General features: G+C 43.2%; 2 protein-coding genes and 1 long non-coding RNA gene across 11 annotated transcripts in view; 1 reads left to right on the top strand and 2 right to left on the bottom strand.

Moving 5' to 3' along the window:
* Positions 1–5196, bottom strand: part of rgs12b (regulator of G protein signaling 12b) — a 44468-nt gene extending 39272 nt beyond the window's left edge. For 3 of the 4 annotated variants that reach the window (XM_056372161.1, XM_056372163.1, XM_056372164.1), the window contains exons 1-4: positions 5075–5196; positions 2549–3878; positions 2013–2252; positions 123–1109 (exon numbers count right to left, since the gene is read on the bottom strand). In XM_056372161.1, coding sequence (XP_056228136.1) covers positions 123–1109; positions 2013–2252; positions 2549–3634 — 2313 coding nt within the window. In that variant the 5' untranslated portion in view covers positions 3635–3878; positions 5075–5196. Of the gene's footprint in view, positions 1–122; positions 1110–2012; positions 2253–2548; positions 3879–4409; positions 4672–5074 lie in introns of those variants that run through there. The other variant, XM_056372162.1, reaches the window with a different exon arrangement.
* On the top strand, positions 4170–10469 carry LOC130166511 (uncharacterized). The gene is made up of 3 exons (XR_008827162.1): positions 4170–4261; positions 9368–9635; positions 9733–10469. It is a non-coding gene; the product is annotated as an uncharacterized LOC130166511 (long non-coding RNA).
* Positions 7161–21252, bottom strand: part of htt (huntingtin) — a 34469-nt gene continuing 20377 nt past the window's right edge. For 2 of the 6 annotated variants that reach the window (XM_056372154.1, XM_056372156.1), the window contains 27 exons: positions 20926–21154; positions 20556–20697; positions 20047–20226; positions 19717–19893; positions 19381–19457; positions 18943–19078; positions 18641–18763; positions 18250–18457; positions 17921–18066; positions 17647–17824; positions 17452–17553; positions 17093–17277; positions 16880–17006; positions 16625–16728; positions 15651–15805; positions 15404–15543; positions 15230–15315; positions 14998–15128; positions 14754–14886; positions 14360–14515; positions 13951–14141; positions 13517–13631; positions 13165–13378; positions 11144–11363; positions 10735–10897; positions 9738–9898; positions 7161–9591 (listed from right to left, as the gene is read on the bottom strand). In XM_056372154.1, coding sequence (XP_056228129.1) covers positions 9378–9591; positions 9738–9898; positions 10735–10897; positions 11144–11363; positions 13165–13378; positions 13517–13631; positions 13951–14141; positions 14360–14515; positions 14754–14886; positions 14998–15128; positions 15230–15315; positions 15404–15543; positions 15651–15805; positions 16625–16728; positions 16880–17006; positions 17093–17277; positions 17452–17553; positions 17647–17824; positions 17921–18066; positions 18250–18457; positions 18641–18763; positions 18943–19078; positions 19381–19457; positions 19717–19893; positions 20047–20226; positions 20556–20697; positions 20926–21154 — 4193 coding nt within the window. In that variant the 3' untranslated portion in view covers positions 7161–9377. The remainder of the gene's footprint in view (positions 9592–9737; positions 9899–10734; positions 10898–11143; positions 11364–13164; positions 13379–13516; positions 13632–13950; positions 14142–14359; positions 14516–14753; positions 14887–14997; positions 15129–15229; positions 15316–15403; positions 15544–15650; positions 15806–16624; positions 16729–16879; positions 17007–17092; positions 17278–17451; positions 17554–17646; positions 17825–17920; positions 18067–18249; positions 18458–18640; positions 18764–18942; positions 19079–19380; positions 19458–19716; positions 19894–20046; positions 20227–20555; positions 20698–20925; positions 21155–21252) is intronic. The other 4 variants (XM_056372155.1, XM_056372158.1, XM_056372159.1 and 1 more) reach the window with 3 other exon arrangements.

Raw genomic sequence — 21252 nt, 5'->3', positions numbered from 1 at the left:
GAAAGCTTGATGATAGAGGGGGTGCAAAATGTAAATAAAATCATTAAAATAAGTGAAAAGGATGGAAACCGATGATCAAATCAAGAGACTTACTAATTATAAATACTTAGCTTAATCTTTACCTTTTTCTCCGCGTCCTTTGCATTCCCTCGTTTCTTCTCTCTTTCACTTCTCTCTGCTCCAGTCCGCTCCCTGTCTCCAGCACCAAACAGCTTCTTAGCCCACTCATCTTTCTGAACAGCCAGCCGGTGGGCGTGGGAGTGGGGATGTGAGGGAGGAGGAGGCTGGCTCCCTCCAGGTGGTGGCAGGTGGTCTCCGGGAGCCAGCGGGGCCCGGTAGCGGTCGGCCGGGATCTTATTCATGGGTGGCGGCAGGGTGCTGCAGTTGGCTGATGACCACCCGTCAGTGGATTCGGCGTAGGACTCCTGATCGCTGCTTAGGCCCTGGAGGTGGCTGTGGTGGTGCTGCTGACGCCAGTCTCTCAGCACATGGACTGGCAGCCACCGCTGCGGCTCCACCCCTACTGCACCTCCAGCCCCTCTCTTTTCTCCTCCCCCCACAGCTCCTCCCCGCTTCCCTGGTGGGTAGTGGTGAGGGTGGACCCCTCGTGAGTGCCTGCCGGGGACATCAGGGTGAGCTAAGGGGAGAGGGTGAGGGAGGTCAGCCAGGTGTGGATCGTGACGGTAGTGACCATTTCTCAGAGCTGGCGGAGGAGGAGGAGGTGGGTGAGAGGCTGCAGCTCCGAGGGTGGGGCTCCAGGCCTGCTGGGAGGAAGGTGGGCTGTCCCAGAGGCGTGGCCCAGAGATGTGGTTGTGGTTGGGAGGACCTCCAAGGTCTACTAAAAGCACTCTGTTGCTCTTCTCTTCTGGTAAAAAGTTGCCGATCCCACTATCACTGTTGCTGCTGGTGCTGTGGTTCTGTTGAGCATCGTTGTCTGGATCGTGGAAGGCACGGGCCCGAACCCCTTCAATGTTGTCCCCCATGTCCCGGTAGAGGACAGAGACAAACTGGAGGAGAGGCTGAGAGCTGGGCGGGAATTCCAGGCAGCCTCCTGTATCTGGGTCAGGCGTACATTCAAAGCCAAACCTCCTGGCTACACCTAAATGGACCTGAGGAAACAACAGTCACTGTAAGAGTCAGTGGATAGAGATCTACTGACATATCTATCACTTTTCCCCATGACATAAATTAATAAGAATATATTTGAACTGTTGAAAATGTTTCTAGTAAAATAAAATGTAGATCACAGTAGCATCACTGATGGCAGGTTAAAATATTTCTGTAGAACAGTCAGACATTGACAGTAAGGTTAGCTTCAGTCTTTTTCACTTTTGTAGTACTTAATGTATTGTCTTTATATATTGTGCTGTAAATAAACACCAAATGATTAGTCAGATTCTTATTCTTTGATCATATATTTCGCATAATAACATAATTTAACATCATTTCGGTATTTATTTATGTAAATGTCATTAACAGCAGTTATGTGTTGAGACAAAATTAAACACTGATGCATTTGAGAGTGTGGATGTGTGGCTGGTTTGGTAAATCTCAACATCTCAACAACCCTCAATAAGTGGTATTAAAAAACCACAGTATTATGTATCATAATTTCTACCCTGCAAGATCAAAAATAGTATTTGAAACAAATGTGGCCAACTACATTTCTTCCAGCTTTTCTCCTTGCTGTGCGTAAGAACGCCTGAAGAACATGTTTTTTCCGTGATCAGTTTTTTCATCCTCAAGAGCAGCCTAGGGTTCTCTGAGCTTCCTCCAGCAAAACTTACACACCACTTGGCCACATTTTATCTTTGAAATCCCCAGCCTTTATTATAAAAACAGTGGAAAATGAAACATCCAATACTTAATAATAATAGTGATAATGATAATGACAATATTGCAATTAGACGAGTGAATGTATCTGTACAAACAAAATAACTCATCAGAGTAATTTCCTAATGTTGTAATTCCCCTTGTTTTATGTCCTGTTTCTCCTGTGTCTCTCTTCATACCTGGTGGTGACAGAGGTCTGGGTCCACAATGAACACGTGACAGGAAGTCCTCAAACCGCCCTCTTCATCTCGTCCGTTGCTGAAGTGATGGTCATCATGGTCGTCCGTGGCCTGCATTGTGACCAGTCCGAAGAATCGCCGGTCATCGGGACAACAGGCGCTGAAGGCTAGTTTCTCTGCTGGGTAGGTGGCCAGAACCTGACCTCTGTCACTGCACAGACGCACACTGTCATGCATGACCTGGTAGGATATAATTAATGCATGTTATTACTTGATACCGGGGAAAATAATGAGGCAATCACAGTTACCTGACATTAACAATACCATGGTTTCCATGTTGTTTGTTGTTTTTAGCAGATTTAAGTATTATGGGTAATAGATTTGTATGATTAAATCTTGACTTATTTGAGGCCTAACATGATAAAGTTTAATGGCTTACCAGAAAACTGAAGTGTAGATTAAGCTATTGTTGTTGTTTTTTTTGTTTTTTTTACAAGTTATTATACACTGATGGGTAACAAAACATTCAGTCGCACCTTCATCAGGACCAATGAATGAATCTTTTGCTCTGCCCTGAGGCGTCTCATGCTGCCTCTGATGGCTTGCAGGCTGTCATTCTCCAAGCTTGTCCCAGTGGAGGCCAGCTCGATGGAGCCAAGATACCCAACAATCATGCCCACATTGAGGATGCCTTCGCCAGGCTCTAGGCCCAAATCGCCCCCATCTCCTACATCCACATCCTGCTCTTCGTGGGGGTGAAGGTGGAGATGACGGAAGTCTGAGTCCAGGAAGACTGAATCGTCATTCAGAACTTGGGCCATCTCCTCCTCAGAGAGCAGGTTGGGATTGCTCTGGGAGTGGGAAGAGTTTCGATATGGAGGGAACTCTGGATCAGACAGCGGTCGAGGCTTTGATGATGAGCTAACCACAGGCCTCTCCTTGTCCGAGCTGCTGGAGGAGTGGCTGGAGTTCTCAAAGATCATGTTAAAAATTCCTCCAGACTGCAGCTCTGCCACCACCTTCTCTGCCCTGTTGATTCCCAGCTGCTTAGAATCCATTTTGGGTTTGTACCAACCCCCACGAGCTCCACAGCCTGACCTGCTGTTATTGTTGTTGTTAACACTGTTGTCATAGAAACCATCCAACTCATCATCACTAGAGCATGAGTCCAGGTAAGATGCTGCCATTGTATTGCTGCTGTGATGGCGACTTCCAGCAGTGCGTTGGTGGTGATGGTGTCGCCTGTGACGTTCTCCCTCAGCAATGACTAGTTTCAAAACACCAGAGCAGCGTCCAATCAGTTTGACCACATCCTCATGTGACGCCTTGGAGACATTGATGTCATTGACGGAGAGGATGTAGTCTCCTGAACGTAATCCCACATAGTCCGCAGGGCTCCCTTTCAGGATGCAACTGAGGACACATGGGCTTTGGCCTGACAGTGTAAAGCCATACCCTGTTCTCCCTCTTGCCACCTCCACAGCACGGATACGGCCCTGTTGGATGGAGGAGGAGGCTGGGGGAGGCTGGGGCAAGTTCAGCCCACTTCCACCACATGTGCGCCTCTTGGATGATGTATCTGCTTGCCTGAACATTGTGCCAGGGAACTTTCTTTTGTCCATTGATTCAATAAGTTTCAATTAGTCATTATATGTCCCTAGGTTCTGCTCAAGCAGGAACATAGGGCATATCCAGTGTCTGTCTTCTTGTCAAACAGCTCTGCTGTTAAGTTGCTAAGAAAAAATGAGTAACAGCTCTAAATGCAGCAGGGGAGTGAGAGTTTGGCCTCAGTTCTGGCACAGTCTTGCGAGCCCTCCCATCCTGGTGTCACTCGCTCTTCCAGTTTCCAGTTCACAGGCAAGTTACCTGCAGCACAACAGAACAGAACCAAGTCAGTCATGAGGGCTTCTGCCTCCTTAACATTTTCTTTTTTGTCACTACCAGAACCTCATACTTCTGTTTCATATGTAGCTCAAACTGTCTGGCCTGTGTGGTGGAGTAACAACTCATTATGTTTGAAAAATCCAAAGTGTTTAATAAAACTGTTGTTGTACTATCACTAAGCGCAGTATTGATTACTAAAGCATATTAATGGGAAGGGACTCTACATACAGCCACACCTGAGCAGGGCGGAGTCAGTGCAGCTCTGTCCAATGGGAAATATGCTTTCTGACCAAAGGCGTTTTAACACCTGGAAGGCATGCAGGTAAAATTAGACAGACCCAGCCCACAACAACCGTAACTTAGAGGTAAGTTCAGCTTTTAACTTTTAAATATGCATATCGTTTGTTGGTTGCGTTTGTGCTGAACCACTATTTGTTCTTAAAAAGCCTCTGACATTCACTGAGAAAATGTAAAGAGAATGTTAACGTTAGCTGAGATTAGCTGACGCGTTACCGTTAGCTCAGTTAGCTCTGCATGCTAGCAAAGTTAGCGCTGGTTGAATGAAGTTCGCTGGTGAAAGAAATTGCCGACTGTGTTTTCTGACACTCTACATAAAGAAATGCATGCTTTTTACTGTCAATTCAAGATAGTTTGGAAAACTTTTTCTTGCCGTGACTTGCTGTTCAAAAGTGCATCCACCCTTGCTCAAATTATAGTCCCGCCCCCCGTTTTCCACATCTTTGGAATGTCGGTCTGTAACTATGGCAACGGCGGTGTATACAGACTTTCATATCCTGTCATTGGTTTTCAGAGCTGTCACTCAGCAGCGAACAGTTGTGCGGACAAATTGACAAAAGTTAGATTGAGAAATCACAAATAAAAGTACCAACAGTAGCCGATTCCACAGGTGTCAAAACTTGGCCGACTAAGTTTGGCCATCTAAGTTTACTGATATAGTTAAAAGGGGTATTGTTGGGAGCAGAGTACATGTGTCGATTAGTCTTATACCAGCGTGCAGCAGGAAACAGCAAAAATACGACAACATCTGGCTAAAATAGGTCTGAGTTGTAAAGCAAGGATAGCTAAGTAAAAGGTGGATGCAGGTTTTTTTATTTGCCGAGAAAAATGTTTGGTCTAGCGGCTTCATTCAACAGGAAATTTTAAAAAAAATGACTTACTCATCGGTGTACGACGGTGATGCTGTTCGGGCTGTTTCCATAGTTTTGTAGCTAGGGTCAGTTAGGTAAACTCAGGGACGATGGGTAAACAAAAGAAAAGGCTGCACCATCTGGCGAAGTAGCCTTAAGAGGAGGAGGAGGAGAGGAAGGGAGGTGTGTTTAGAGTGGGCAGTGGAGGGGGTGTACAGAGGGGGAGACTTCAAACAGTTGAAATAAGACAAGAAGATACATTGTAGAGTTTTCACTAACTTCATAAAGGCCAAAGCATCAACACAAGGCAACAGGGAGCAGCCCCACTCAAAGTGCAACAATTGCTCTTCATGCCAGTCAATTAAACTAACCTACAGTACTAAAGCAAGAAATCTGCCTTCAAAAATATGTGTATGCATGTATCTTTGATTTGCAACGTTGTTATGGGAGTAACTCCAACTTTTATATCTCAATTTCAGGTTCAAACTAGAAACAGCACATCACACCTGTTGATTTATTTTTGTGTTTTTTAGTTTCTAAAGGTGATTTCAAATGTTGCAATATAGAGTTGTAATAAGGTCTATAAAAATATTTATAACATTGTTGGGACATAAGTTCATTTTCTTTCCAAAAACTAGCGCATCTAGTTTTATGTGATCATGTACATTGTATTAGTTTGTCCTGTAAATTATAAAGTGCCACTGTGTAAGTCATACGGACAACACGATAAACCCTAACAAGTTAAACCATAAGAAGTGTTTTCCATGTACAGTTGCTTAATACCTGTGCCATCATGATTTTAGCTCAGTACCTCATGAACCATATGGCAGCTGCTTAGTAATCCTGTTAATACCTTTTAATCGTGAACTTCCAATCTTAATGGGAGCTGTAAAACAAGGAGCTATGTATGTTTTCATACTGTGTAGTCCATAAAGAGAATTGCAGCCTCGCTGAGAAAAGGAAATTAATATAGTAAAATAGTAAATATGATAATTTGATCATGTAAAAGATCAGTTAGTTGCAGTTAAAAGGTTTAGGCATGAAACCTTTTCAAATATAATACATTACAACAGACCTTTCAACAAGCACATGTTGGTAAATTGTGGGCGCTCCCTCATTGGTTTCCACCCAGCTCAGCTTGACCATTTGTTGCCTCTCTGCTTCATTTGAGCTGGCTGGCCACAGCTTGTTCGATCTGGCAGAGAGGACGAGGCTGAGCGTGGCAGAACATTTTAATGGTTGTAACCTCACCGGTTGATTGTGTTAGAGATGCACAGTGAATCCTCTGTGTGCCAGGCAGTCGTGTTTATAATATCATTATCTGAAAACACATAAAACACCCTCCACTGGTTTGCCATCTAGTTGTTGGGGAAGGAAGGAAATCATGTAATTAAATCACAAAGCATAACACAAGTTTAACATCTCTAAATAATTTATTCATTTTGACAACGGACCATATGCAGTGATTAATATCTTTAAAATATTAAAATTGACCGAAATACACGCTTTCTTTTTAGAGGTAATTGTTTAAAAAAAAAAAAAAAGGATGTGGAGAATTCAGATTGAAAAAACAAAGTGAATCCTCAGTCTGCTTCTTCCATTATCAACTCTGGAGAATTACTGGATAAATCAGTTGTCACCTAACTGTATTTTATAGAAAGGGGAAGTGAGGTATTCTTTTAAAGTCAATGCTAATTGAAAGAGCAGTTGAGATTATGGGACATTGGCAATGAAAAGGTTTGAATATAGTGACTCTAAGCTTTTTCATTTGACCAAAAGCAGTGACTGTATTATCCTGCAAGTCCTTTCATTCTTCAAGTGGAAGAAAAATAAAGTCTTAAAGGGAAGCATGTTAAATCAGTTAAACATGACCTTTGTCCATGACCCCCACGCCCATCTCCCAAAACGACAAAAGATTTCTGGGTAATCGTATTACCCCCCGCAGGGATCACCACTCAGTCCTCTGCTCCTCTTATGGCTGTGGAAAATACGAAAGGACAAGCTGAAGAGAAATTTTTATCCCGTTTTAAGTATTTCCTTACACAGTATAGAGAAAAGTTTTCCGTCATCCTTTTCTCAGCACACAAATCTAAAATAACTTTAAAGAGACTGTTGATCTTCTGAGAAAAACAAGACTCTTTTAATCTGCTTCAGAGGCCTCACATTGGAATTTCAACAACAGCTGCAAAGGACAATTCATTTATTGTGTGAATACATTATTTTAACATGATCAAAGGAAACTAGTCACATTGCCTTTTAAAAGGTTGAAAAGTAACATTTTAGCATACAAATCGCTGTGATGTTTTTACCTTTATGTACTGTAGGACTTGTTGCATATCAAGAAAGCATCTAACATCAACATGAGGAGAACTTCAAGTTTTTAAGTGCTAGGTGTATTTAATATTCTGCACAAAGACAATGAATGATGAAATATTTTCCAATCTTCAACTGAGACAAAACAATATTTAAAGCTCAACAAAAACAGAAAGTCCCACCGTCACATGGCATCACGTCGCTACACTTCCTCGTCTGTTGATTTGTCAAAGCTGCTGTTGGTCGCTAAGGTTACACGGCTCCCTTTGGATTCTGTTGCATCCCTTCCACACAACAGTCATGGCAACCATAACCCACGGAGATACAGTATTAAGGATTATGCAAGAAAATAGCAGTAATGCTAAGCATGCTTTCAAGCTTTCAGTGTACAGGACATACATATATTCAGTCTAAGGCAAGTGTATGTACAGAATAACAACGCCCAGCACACTCACAGGCAACTCAAGGTCAGGTCTTCAATGAAACACTAAGCATGTAGCTTTTGGCATTCTGTGGTCTGCTGATTCACTGATGTTTCCATTTTCTGTACGCGTGTGTTTTAAGACAGACAAAAGAAAATGGCATCACATTATGCATCTATTAAGATCTCATCTTTACACAGCTCTTATTTTATCATGCACCATGGCTTCCATATTACTTTACAATTAGTTTTTACAAGATACAAAGGTAACTCCATTTAAAGAGGACTGTAAATTACTTCCAGTCTTATTACAACAATAGTCACATCTTACATCCTGAGAATTGGAAAAAAAAAAAAAAAAAAATTACAAGAAATCAATAGGTGGAATCATTCAGGTGCAGTGGGGAGCATATAGGATTTGAATGTATTCAAAACCGGAAAAAGGACTAGACAGATATAAGCATCATCATAAAATTAGAGGAAATGCTTTCCCCCTGCTACTGGTTAAAAAAAAAAAAAAAAAAAAATAGATGACATCACTACAATTTTGGTATTTGTCTTTTAGGTGTACATTTATGGGCCCTCACAGTTAAAACTATGACTCAAACAGAAACACAACACAAAGGGAGATATTTTTCTATATATACTGCTCAGTATGTACCCGTCTGCTTCTGTGTCCTCTCACTATAACATCCAGAATACGCCACTGAACAGATGCAGGAATTGTATGGGTGCAAACAAGTTGCACCTTCTGCAGTGCAACACCAGCCTCCTGCTTCTCATCATGAAAAGAATTACTATGCTATTAGTGATCATTCTTACACATAACATGTAACTACTGTGTGTCAGAATGACCACAAGTAACATAAATATAAAAAAGGTCTTCAAACATACTAATTATAAACATTACGCAGGCATTTCTGACCCTTTATGTGCCAGCCCATTGTCAGCATCCTAACCAGACCTTAAACACTCTAACAAAAACGCACTGAAAAATAGATGCAACTTTAAATATAGTAAATATTTTCTAATTATTTTTTCTCTATTTTACTTTACTGACATCACAATACTCAAGCAAGTCCTCACAGGAAAATAAACAAATCCAATTTTGTGTTTGATTAATCTTATATTTATATATTTTATTGTTGTTAAATCAAGGTGCTGGGTAGGAGGAAGTGTTCAAGGTGCTGTCATTCGTCTCGAGGAGGGAGGGGGAGGGAGCTGTGGTTGTAGGCAGAACCATGGTTTTAACGTTTTGTAGCCAGTGTCCTTCATATAGGTGCAGGAGCTCACTCTTCCCATTCAGAGACCGCCCTTTCACATTTAACATACACCCTAAAAACTGACATGGTTTCAGTTTATTTTTTATGCACAGTCCACTGAACTCATGGTGACTTCAGTAGTTCTTATGTCAGATCAGTGAAAAGGAGGAACAAGGTGGGAAAAGTTCTTCCTCACCACCTCAACTAGAGAGGGAGGTATACATGGAGATCTATTTTCACACCCTACCACATTTCTCACCCTAATCCACTTTTCTACCCATGCTTCATTCCCCCGGCCCCCTCTCTGTGCCTCCATGTCCATCTCAGTCTGTTGCCCTCAGAGTGATGTATCCTGGTGGATTGACTGCAGACAGCCTAGCAGCTGGTAATAAGGGCTGCCTGGCGAGGCCACAGTCTCAAAGACAGACTGGAAAGCTCTGCGGTCCAGCTCCTCGTCAATCTGGTGCCGGTAAAAATCCATGGCCACCAGGCAGAACAGGTTGACGTCCACCACTTCGCTGGAGCCCATTCGGCTGATCACATGTGGCAGTCTGGTTAAGAGGAGGTGGTTAAGGACAACAGAACATACCTTTTAGTGAGAAGTGACAAATTTTGTATTACATTTACACCTATGCTTCTAAATACAACCCTTTCACTGTCATGCTGATGAGATCTACTGTATGTTATGTAAGGATACAAAGCTGAGATCCACTGGGAGGTGGAAGCCGAGACAAAGAAGCAGGAGAGGCTCCACATGGCCATGGCCACCGGTGTCCTCTGAGTGAAGTTGGACAAGGACAGCAGCACCCAGTCTCGCACCATAGACGACTGGCCTGTGGCATGGAGTGTCTGGAAAACCTGGGGATGGGTGTACAGCAGAGACAAAGTTGTGGAAGGAGTGTGCTTACACCAAGACAAACAGATGGAGAATATTACCTAGAAAATATCTATTGTGTGGTCTGGCAACAATAAATGAGAGTAAGAATAACTTCAGGTACATTGTGCAGCACATGACTGTCCTTCTCTGAGAGACTCACTGCGCTAACAGTGGTCTTTCATTTTAATTTTCAAATTGGCTGATGTTGTGGAAAATGTCATTTCTGCTAAATTACCACCCATTTTTAAATCAATCTGAGAGGAGAAATGGAGCATGCAGAAACAGATTTTCAGTAAATGTTTTCCAAAAATAAGATCTAAACAAGGACTCAGCTTGCAAAACATCTACAGATGACCTCCATTTCAGTATAAGCATGCTTGAATATCACAGCTTCAGGTGTCCTACTACAAATTCTTTTATTATATTACATCCCTGGACAACAAATGGAACAGTGTCTTTGCTCAAGCTTGATGTTGTCTTGACAACCTATTGTATGCTTGGACAACAAAAGAGCTGGCTTGCGTAGTCAAAATAAAAGTAAAAAAGACTTTACTGACACTGGACTTCATTGAAATTCTCTGTAATGCTCCATGCAAGAAACATACGGGAAAGAAACTGACCACCAACATGCTGCATTGCTCAACAAAGATGATTTGACAAAAATAAATCAAGAATAATTAGATCCAATTTTGACTTGTGAGCCTAATGCACAAAACATCCAAAACAAGTTTTTAATTTGTTGTTACATAAAATGCATTAGAAAAAATGTGAGTGAATTTTTATATTTATTTGCATGGACTCATATCCTGCTGCTGACCTTGTAGACAACAGTGGCCATGAATTGTGGGTAGGGTTGCTGATTGGACAGGAACTCTCCGATGACCTTGTTCATGACGTCCTGTGGAGGGAAGAAGTCATCCAAAAACTGGGGCAGAATCCTGGACACCACTCGAGCCTCACTGGGTAAACCCTTCCTGATCCTGCCAACAGGAAACCCCCAAAGAGCAAATGATGAGAAAAAAAAAAAAAAAAAACAACAACATGTGAAATTGCTTTCATTTAGGAACAGCAGCTTCTTTTGAACTCTACTAACCCACAGGTAAAAAAATAAAAATAAAAAAGGTGAAGGACGAAGGCTGCAAAATAAGAGTATGTATTGTTTTGCATTTTCTGTTACAAGTGTGTGCAATTTATGTACAATGGAGGGTGGGTGTGTGAGTATGTACCTGTCAAAGAGCACAGAGACCCTCTCCATGGCAACAATGATCGACTCGCTGTCTGGGGCCTGTGGGTCAGAGTGGGCGGGGCGACTGGCAGGGCTGGCTTTCTCCTTGCCTGGGGAGAAACCAACATGACCCGCCGTGACGCCCACCGCCTCCGCTACGGCAGAGCCAGAGTCAACCTGACCTCTAACCCCTGTCGCGTCTGAACCCGACGCAAGCACCGCTGAGAGGACGAGAGGGGGGGTTGGAACCGGTTTAACCAGTGGGGGAGAGGTTAGAGGTGAAGTAGGGACACTGATATCACATCATTCAGATCAGAATTTAGTTGACCTCAAACTGAAAATTGGTGATTTTCAGGGAGCTACTTTCAGTCAAAGCACATTCTCGCTTTTCTATAAATGACTGGTGCTTAAAGTATTAGAGCGATTTTCAATGCCATGTTTCCTGGGTACATTACATACTAGATTAGCCACTCCTATGACCTGAATGTGCTTCAGCTTGCACTGCTGTACAGCACATAGGAGGTGGTATGCAGAAGGTTATAAATTGATCTGCATTTGCAAGAGCCCCGAGTTTACTGAAAGAATTTGCTGGCTAGCAACATGCTAAGAGTTAGTGGGGGCCGACGTAGGGGTTAGAGGTAGGGTATATAGAAATGTATAATACATGCAGGAAGCAAGCAGGTTTTTTTTTTTTTTTTTACTGCCATCATAGGTGTAATGAAATGGTTGGAGCTTTCAAAGGTCTATTATGCTATAAGGAGAGATAATGTGGTGGTTCAGACTGAATACATCTGGGTGTCATCAGTGCCAGTGCTGGCAGTGGGTGTAAAGAGAGCAGATATGCAAACATGACAAAAGATGGTACAAGTACAATGAGAATCACTTATGTATATATTTTCACTTGTATTGCCATGCACCCGCTGTCACCACATGTACCACTGAAATGTAGCCACATTCATGAGTAACTTTGTATTATGTGTATTACTGAACAAATCTTAAATTGTCTTAAGACAATTTCTCATGTCATACAGTATGTAGTAGGGCTGCAACTATGATTATATTTGACAGCTATTGTTGAAACGACTGATTAATTATTTCTTCAATGAACTGATTGAACAGTGGTGTGTAAAACAATCAGATGAGAAAACAAAAAATCTTAAAATATCTTCTATGTCTCAGTTCACCTGCAGAGGACTGGGAAGAAAAAAGAAAAAAAACCCTCACATTTGAGAAGTGAAATGGAATTTGCCATTTATACTTTATAAATCAAATAGTTTTGGTTTAATTTTTTTTTTTGTCAAATTTTAGTTTCAGCTCTTGTACATACTTTCAGATGCATGCAGGAGTGGCATGTGCATAAGGGTGTATGCCAGCGAGTTCGCATTAGGTGGGAATGTGGCTGATACCAAGCCCACTGTAATGCTATTCTTAAGCTTGCCATGATTCACCCCCTTTTAACCCTTCCATTTGCTTCAGAGTCATCCAAAGCTATGAGACATTAGAGATGTGTTAGAAGGGAGGAACATTTTCCTTTTGTGTTGTTTACCAGCAGATCATATCTAACTTAAGCTGCATTACTACTCCTTACGCTTGAGCTGTTCACAAGGCCTTTTTATGAGCTCCCAGAGTCTGAAAGATAAGATATTCTTCAACATATCTTTCAGGACTTTGGGGGCCACTACCTTTTACATATCGTTAGGAAGGAAGGAAGGAGTCTAGGATGAAAGCACAGGGAAGAAATGAAAACGCCTTTGTGTGGCAGAGCAATTAACAGTTAAACTTGCATTGACGCAAGCTTAACTAATGTCAGTACTGCATCAACCTCAGTGAGGAGAAGACATGCTCAAGTAGTCTGCTACTACGAGTGTCCATGCAGGTGAGTTAGTCAGCTAGCTCGATGCCAGGGTGAGAGTGTGCAGTAGACAGAGTCACAACAGGAGTAATGAAAGCACCAGTCCTACTACAGTACATTCTGGTGATTTAGCCAGCATGTAGGGTAAGTCATGTTAGCACCTTGCTTACCAGTGTACATGCAGGTGAGCATGAGGCCTAGTGCAGCCATAGCTCTGTGTGGTGAGGGCATGTTGACCCGGTCCACGCTGAGCTTGACCAGCGCTTCTCCATCCACGCGTGACAACTGCTCCGACAGCAGGAGGCGCTCCAAACCGCGCAGCACGCAATGATAGATGACCGAGGGAGTCGAGTCCTCGCTGGCAGACACCATCACACCGCACAACTGGAAGACAGGGACAGAGCCAAGAGAAGGCAAGAGCAGGACAGAGGAAGGCAGAATATTTTATTTTTATAATATGCGTCTGCTTTCATTCTATTGGGTACTGTGTGATAGTTTGTTTTTTTCCCCTCTTCACTTTACCTGTATAACTCCAGCCATAAACTCAGCTCCTACATCCAGAGGGTAGTTCTCCATCATGTAGAAGGCCACTGCGCACATCACCAACACATGCTGCTGGTTATGCAGGTTCACACAGCTGCAGAGTAGAGAGAAGACAGAGTGAGTGGGATAAAATTAAGATTAAACAGATAAAAAAGGAAGGCCAGTGGGTATTCAAAATGTGAAGGGCAGCATCTAGTGGCCAAGAGTTGCACTGCACTCATGTTTCCTTCACCTCATTAAGCTGGATAAAACTAATTGATTCAAAGATCCACTTATAAAAGGCAGTGAGGGGTCACACAGTGACATTAAACATATTGGCTCCCTGAGGAGCTTCCATCATCAATCCAGCTCATTAGATGATGAAATGAGGTCAGTGTCTGCGTTTGTTTGTGAGATGAGAGCATGACACTCACTGAGCGATGGCCCTGAGGTTGGACAGGAGGTACTCAGAGACAGTGGGGATGAGCTGTTTGGCTGTGTCATCCAGCAGGTCACACTCCAACACATACAGCACTCCATGCAGCGCCCCCATGCGGCTTGGTAAGTGGGTGCTGCGCAGGGTTGTCTCCAACAGGCGACACACAGGCTCAGCTATTGCTTTGTCCTGGAAATGAATGAACAAACTTTATTTATGTAGCACCTTTCATGTAAGACAATGCCACTCAAAGTGCATTACAACAAAAACAAGTTTAAAAACCATACATTTACAAAAGTAAAGTTTGTGCATGTGCTTAAATAAGGTGCTTCATATTATATCAGACTACAGGTTAATGGTAAACTTACACCAAATCAAATCTACAAAACACACACTGCCTTGCTCACCATGCCCAACACAGCAGCAGCCTTGCAGATGGCAGGCACCAGGTATTGATTGAGGATCTCATCCTCTGGTGGGTGGAGCTTCTGCAATTCCATCAGGGTGGAGAACATCATGTCAAACTGGTTCCTCTCTGTGAACAGGTCCGACACCGCCAGCAGCTACAGAGGGTGACAAGAGGGAGTTGAGGATGGAGACAGAGAGAAGTCATCTGTATTGGGTTCACATAAACAATAGTCTTAGGTGTCTCAAGTATGGGATAAGGTTCCCATTAGGTCTCCATCCAGTTTCTATTGAATCCACTCAATATTTACACATTATTTTTGATTAATTATTTTCACACTAGCCAGTGATACTGCAGCAGGTATACATTTTAAAATGTTGTGCGTGGTAACTCACCGATCGCACCACTTCACTTATGAGGATGGTCGGAGTCCTCCTGTTGCTCGGGGAGCCAGGGATGAGCCACTGGCTGTAGAGCTCCAGAAGAAACTGAGAACATGAATGAATGTCCACACCTGCACGGTGCTTCCTGAAAGACACGGATGACAAAAGGTGGGTCAGTGTGCATGCTTATTTCAACGCATGTGCATTGGAGACTAAAGAAATATGTACATGAATGTGTGTGTGTTGTTTATCTGACCTAGAGTTGATAGGAGATATCGGCGGGGAAGTGGGCGCTGGAGTGTCTGCCTCATCTTCTTCATCCTCCCCCCATTCTTCCTCTCTCAAAGGAGTGATGTTGTTACCCAGCCACACAGAGTGGATGGAGACCTGGAGAGAGAGATACCATTAAATGCACATTTAGTGTTTGCTATTGACATCTACAAGCAATGTAATCCTTTTAATCCCTTCTTTTTTTATGCTCCTCTTACCTGTCCTAGTTTGTAATCCATGTTGCCGATCTCCCTCTCTGTGTTGATCTGGAGCAGCAGCTTCTCGTGGCTGATCAGTGTACCTGCTGGAACAATTTTAAACAAGAAATTTATTTGTGCCAAGTGTCAGTGCAGGAGCTGAGGTGAAGTGTGCGAATGCAGGTTGTCTGTTACCTGCGGAGGCTGCTGATAGTGAGGGCACAGGGTCCCAGGCATGGTATGGGTGGTGTGTATGGACATTGTCTCTCTTCGACACAAGAGCCTGAATCTCTCTCTCCACTTCGCCCCTGATCACTGCAAGTTTCCTTCCAAACCTGGGTACACAAAAAAAAAAAAAAAAAAAAAAAAAAAAAAAACCTAAAATATTGCCACATACTTATTTTATGCTGCTACAGTCAACAGATAATAGTTGCATAGTTACCGTGTTTCCAGGGCTTTGAGGCTCTTGTTGCGGGGCTGCTGTTCCAGACAGCTGACTGCAGGGTTACCTGCAGCAGGCAGGGTCATGGCACTCAGCACCAGGCTGGTGATGGCCTGAACTGCTAACACATTCAACTGGGTACGCTCCAAGTCCTCCTGCAGACAAAATGGTACAATTTAGACTGCTAAGAAAGACATCAAGGTTTAGCTACAACTCTGGACTAATGCAAGATGGAAAGCAATGGATTGACACCGACTAATGATTAAATATTTAATTTAAAATGTTGATTAGCTGGGCATACTGTGCAACTATGGATGTGCACAACATTAACTATAGTAAAAATAGTGTCTTATATTTCAAAATGTATAAATGGAAGTCTGGTGAAACCAAAATGAATAAGGCTGCAGCCGTAGCCTATAGATTTATGTTCACTTTGTATAGCCAAAGCTAACTTTATAATATTTATATATAAATAAAATGTACTTTATATTTTCTTTAATGTCTTATCTATGTTGATGTTAATATTCACATATCCTGAAATTCTATGGAAAATATTCTGTTCAATAAGTATTGTTTGTTGATACCTCAGTATGTGTCTACTTATTCTTAGACAGCACAAACTGGAGGGACCATTGTAATGAGAGCAGTGGGGTGTCAGATGTGACAAACCTGTGTAGCTCTAGTTTTTTTTTAATATTCAACACAGAAAATTGACAAGGAATTGTGAAGGCAACCAATAAGCAGAATCGATAAGAGCTCTGGTATCGGTGCCATTATCGATCCAATTTTCCCACAACTTAATGTAGTGTTTCTCAGGTGTTATGACAGAGAGCATGAAGTACATAAATGCTTGCACTTGTTTCTCTAAAGTAAGTAATTACATTGGTGCAAAGGTAGGATAGATGGGTTCCTGTATGAGTCTCACTAATCAGCAGCAGGTATATGCAGGTAGATTGTTCTTTTTGTGTGCATACCTCCTGCTGCGTCTCCTCTTCCTGGTCCATAGTGATGGGTTGGGTGACCAGCACCCCCAGCAGAGTGGCCCAGGTTTCCTCAAACTGAGTCCTGCTACTCCAGCCTAAATGAATGACCACCATAGTCCATGCAGATGTGAAAATATTAAAATGTCACATTAAGAACAAAATCTGACATCCATAAAGTAAAGGTGGCATCAATATGATGCAATACTGTATATGTGAATGGAGACAATGAGGAAACTGTTTCTGTACCCAGTGTGTTGATGCGATAGAGAAACTCTCTGAAGACATCCTTTTCCTGCAGGAAGTCCACAGGGATCTCAGGTAGTGTTGTGCCGAACTCTCCTCCTGGCTGAGGGGACCAGCCCAGTTTCCAGACCTACAAACACACACATAGCATTTCAACAAATACACTCATGTATTCTTTTATCTGAATTGCGTAGACAATTTCTTTCACACACTGACCAGCGGAGGTACTCGGGTGTAGCTGTTGACCAGGGGCAGTCGGGACAGACTGATGACAATATTGCGCAATGTTGGTGTGAGAAAAGCAGGGAATACACCATTTCTACGGTGACCCAGGGCAAGGATGCTCTGCAGGCCTTCCACCAGCTCTGCCATAATCTCACATGCTTGCCACTCACACATGTCTGCAACACAGAAGAAACATGACATCATGTAGAGCTTTCGCCCAAGATCTACTCACAACACCCATAAAGCAAAGAAAAACATGCATAGGCATCAAGTGAAATGGTAGCACAAAACACTTAATTACTAAAGTCGCATTAAACAACCCTGTTCTCAATTTCTAAGTGAATGCTCACGGTTGGCATGCGCTGCGTCCACTTGGTCTCCTTCAGCATCTCTTTCCGCCTTTGTCTTTCTCTTCTCTGGATGCAGCAGCTGGTCACCAGGACTCACAGCCACTGGGAAGTTGAGGCAAAAAGTTTAATCATCATCTTTTTTTGATGGTACCAAATCATAAGGAATGTACAAGCATTTCCTGCTGTCCTCGTTACCTGCAACTATGATGAGGTGTAGGCAGTAGATGAGGGAGCATGTGTGTGTGGTGTACTCTGCGGTGGAGAGCTTGTTCCAGACACAGGGCTGCTGCAGGGCCAGACACAGGCAGGACAGGGCCCACTGCAGGTCCACACTCAGGGGCAACTGATTCTGGAGCAGACGCCACACCACGACCTGTGAGAGCCACACACAAACAATACAGTCAGTTAATGCATTCATAAGCAAGAATCAGATCTCTCTCATCCATAGCACTTTAATGTGGTCCCTTACCTCAGTGGCAGTGCAGGTGAAAGAGGTGATGAGGTGCTCCTTGTCAGAGGGAATATGTAGTGAGGAGGGCAGCTGGCTCACACTCAGCAGGTACTGGGACAGAGCTCTGCAGAGCGACAGAACCCTGGGATAGAAACCTGGCTCATCTGAAACAGAGGCAGTAGAAAGTCATACGAGAGGCCAGACATTTGAGGGATTTAGCAATGACAAAACTGTTAGGATTCAGACTGACGGTATTGAAAAACAAAAACTATACAACTATGATTGACGTTTGCATTTTCATCCACTATATTTCTCTGAATCATGCTGCCCCTCCCTCCCACTCTCACCATACACATCAGCCAGTTGGTTCCAGTAGGGCTGGGGTTGCGAGGGCGGCAAGAAGGACTGGTGTGGGGCAGGAAGTGACCTGGTGACCCCTGCTAGTTGCTCTAGGGTCACCTGCAAGGCTGTCTCCAACAAGAGTGACCCCTGACCCCGTGCTAACCGCTGCACCCCCATACTCAGGCACGGACACAGCAGGCTCAGGTTGAAATCCTGGAAAAAAAGATGACACATATTCAGATTTTGTAATATTAAGATACAATGAAACGATATATTCCAGTTTTAATCATTAAATACAGAATAAAGAGTATTTGTCTTTGAGGTCTGAGCACTGCAGCCAAAGTTTGCAGCTGGGCAATGACATGTGTGCACACTGAAGGGCCGTATTTGTATCACCTTGCAGCTCATGATACTGAAGAGATCAGCGGGAGGTAGTTTAGTAAGCAGTTCTGTTGTCTCCAAGAGGGAAACATCTCCACGAAGACAGCACTGAGACTTCACGAGAGCCACGTACCACTCCTAGAAAACAAACCAAAAAAAAAAAAAAAAAAAAAATCTAATATTTAATACATTTTTTTTTAATTTCAGTTTTTCCTTTAGTGAGATTGAGCAAAATGTCCCTAAATGATTATTTTGTGATTTTTTTCCAGGTTTGACTGTCCTGATCTTGCAGACTCCCCGAGTCTCCAATCCCTCACCTTATCTGCAATGACCAATTCAGGAGCAGGGGGTGGATCCCCATCCAAGGGGTGCGATGTCACCGGAGGGGTGGGGCTGCTCGTGTCAGCAACAGTGGCTCTGAACCTGTCCAGCAGGGAGTAGAACCTCTGATGCCTGTGACAGAGAATATGACACTTTATTCAAAATCTTAACAGCCCTTCTATCTTTGTCCAGTCAGAAGAAAAAAAAATAGAGTGGGTTTATGCATGAATTATCTGGGAAACCAAGGCAACACAAACTTGCATGCAATTGGTTGTATATACACTTATGCTCTGGGCAGGTGGGCAATCAGGTGCATTACCGGTACTGATCAAGTCAATTCAGTCGGGACTAGTCACAGGTAAGATACAAAAAAAAAAAAAAAAAAAACACTACAGTGTATTCCTCCAAATGGCTCCAATACACAAGAGTATTACCTCTGAGCCAGCCCACTAGTCTGGAGGTATTCCTGGATCCTGTCCAGTTCCTCCACAGGCAGCTGGGCTATGCTGTTCTGGAAGGTGTAAGCAAAAATGCAATGAAGCATATGACAAGTAAACAACATAAAAGTACAACATTTTAACAGAACCCTTTTTTCCTAAGTGAGAGAGAATTGCATCTGAGTACGTTTATCTACTTTTAGCAATGTATTCATGAGTCTTCTAGGCCCATAAGAGCTCCCTGCCTGTATGACACCCATATTGAATGTATCACATATTCAACTTAAAAGCAGACTCCTGTGTGACAAAATGTAAACCAACAGTAAACTGTACCTGTAGTGTCTCAGCCAGCAGCATCTCTACCCTGCGACACGCTAGTGTGTCCACCATGCGAGCCAGAACCCTGAAAGGTGTACTGAGCAGCTTGTCCACATACAGCATCAAGAGGGATCCAGACTGACTCAGGTGGATGCCCTCCAAACACTGCAGAGTCTTCTTCAACATGGTAGGCTGCATGAGGAGGACAAAGTGGGGTAGGCAGAAAGGTTTAACAGGTTAGTCAACGGATTCAATTGTGGAAAGGCAGACTAGACAAAAGAGAATAAAGCAGAACCATTAAAAAAGTAAAAAAAAAATAAATCAGTAAACCGATAGTTATCTCACAGTAGTGAGGTTGTCACATCGGGACTGGATGGCCTGGATGAAGAGGCCGCTGGCAGCTGAATTGCGGTGCACAGCGCTGATGAAGTCCTGCACTGGAGGCTCATGGGAAAGGCTGATGAGGTCACGCACATGGTTGACAATGAGCCAGGTCAGGTGCTCCGAGTCGTGGAGGTTCTGACACTAAAAACATGAGAAAAAAAAAAATCTGGACTATAAAACATGTTCACTTTGACAGACAAAAAAAAAAAAACGCACTTTACAAAACTGCTGTTGCACAGAGGATTCAGTGTTTTGTTCAAGGGCTCTGCAGCAGGGTGGATGCTTGTTCTCCTGGTATTTTGAGTTCTGGCCCTGTAGGTTAGGGCTGTTTTCTCACTCAGTAAAAGTACTGTTGCAAATTTGCAAATGTCACCGTCAACAGGTTTGTAATAATGTATCATAGTGTTTTTGTGCTTCACTCCAGAAGTATGAACACTTTGTGTGTAGTCCAACATTGTTAGGAGTCTCACCACATAGTCACAGAAGAGGATCAGGGCTCCTCTGCGCACAATCTCTCTGTTGACCATTGCTAACCGGGACTCGGGCTTGTCCTCTTCGCCTTCCCCAGAGGAGTGAGGACTCAGCAGCTTTGTGCATGAGAGGCTCTGCCTCCTGACAGAAGGAAAAGAGTAGGACAGAGCCAGGATTGATGGACAGAGGATACAATGATGTGTTTTTGCACAATTTTTTGTGCTACTATTAATTCATGAGAAATGATAGAAGCCGACTGGGACCCCATTACCATAGGGAAGTTCTATTTCAAGAGTAGTTTCCTGTCTCATGTGGCCCTCTGAATCCCTTTATTGTAATTAAATAATGTCCCTCACACTGTGCCCTTACCTGGGTGTCTGGTGAACCTCAGCCCACCAGGAGTAGTTGGTGTAGTTGATGATGAGGAGGACCTGGCACCAGAGGAGCACCAGGGAGGGGTGTGTGGTGATGAGGCACTGCACCATGCTGTTCAGACCCTCTAAGGGGTAGAAGAGGCTGGCCTCCGTGCCAGTCTGTCCACTGCCACTCTCACCCTTCAGGAGACGGCTGGCTGCACCGGTGATCCTGCGGAACATTCCTGATGGGAAAAGAAAAGGGAAAGGATTTTCATATTGTTGTATGAATGTACAGCTTAATATCTGCCGTTTTAATAATCCATACTTAAAATGACATGCT

This window comes from Seriola aureovittata, chromosome 3 (genome assembly GCF_021018895.1).
Source record: "Seriola aureovittata isolate HTS-2021-v1 ecotype China chromosome 3, ASM2101889v1, whole genome shotgun sequence".
Taxonomy (NCBI): Eukaryota; Metazoa; Chordata; class Actinopteri; order Carangiformes; family Carangidae; genus Seriola; species Seriola aureovittata.
The sequence above is the reverse complement of the archived record's forward strand: the minus strand, read 5'-3'. Positions and strand labels throughout refer to the sequence as shown.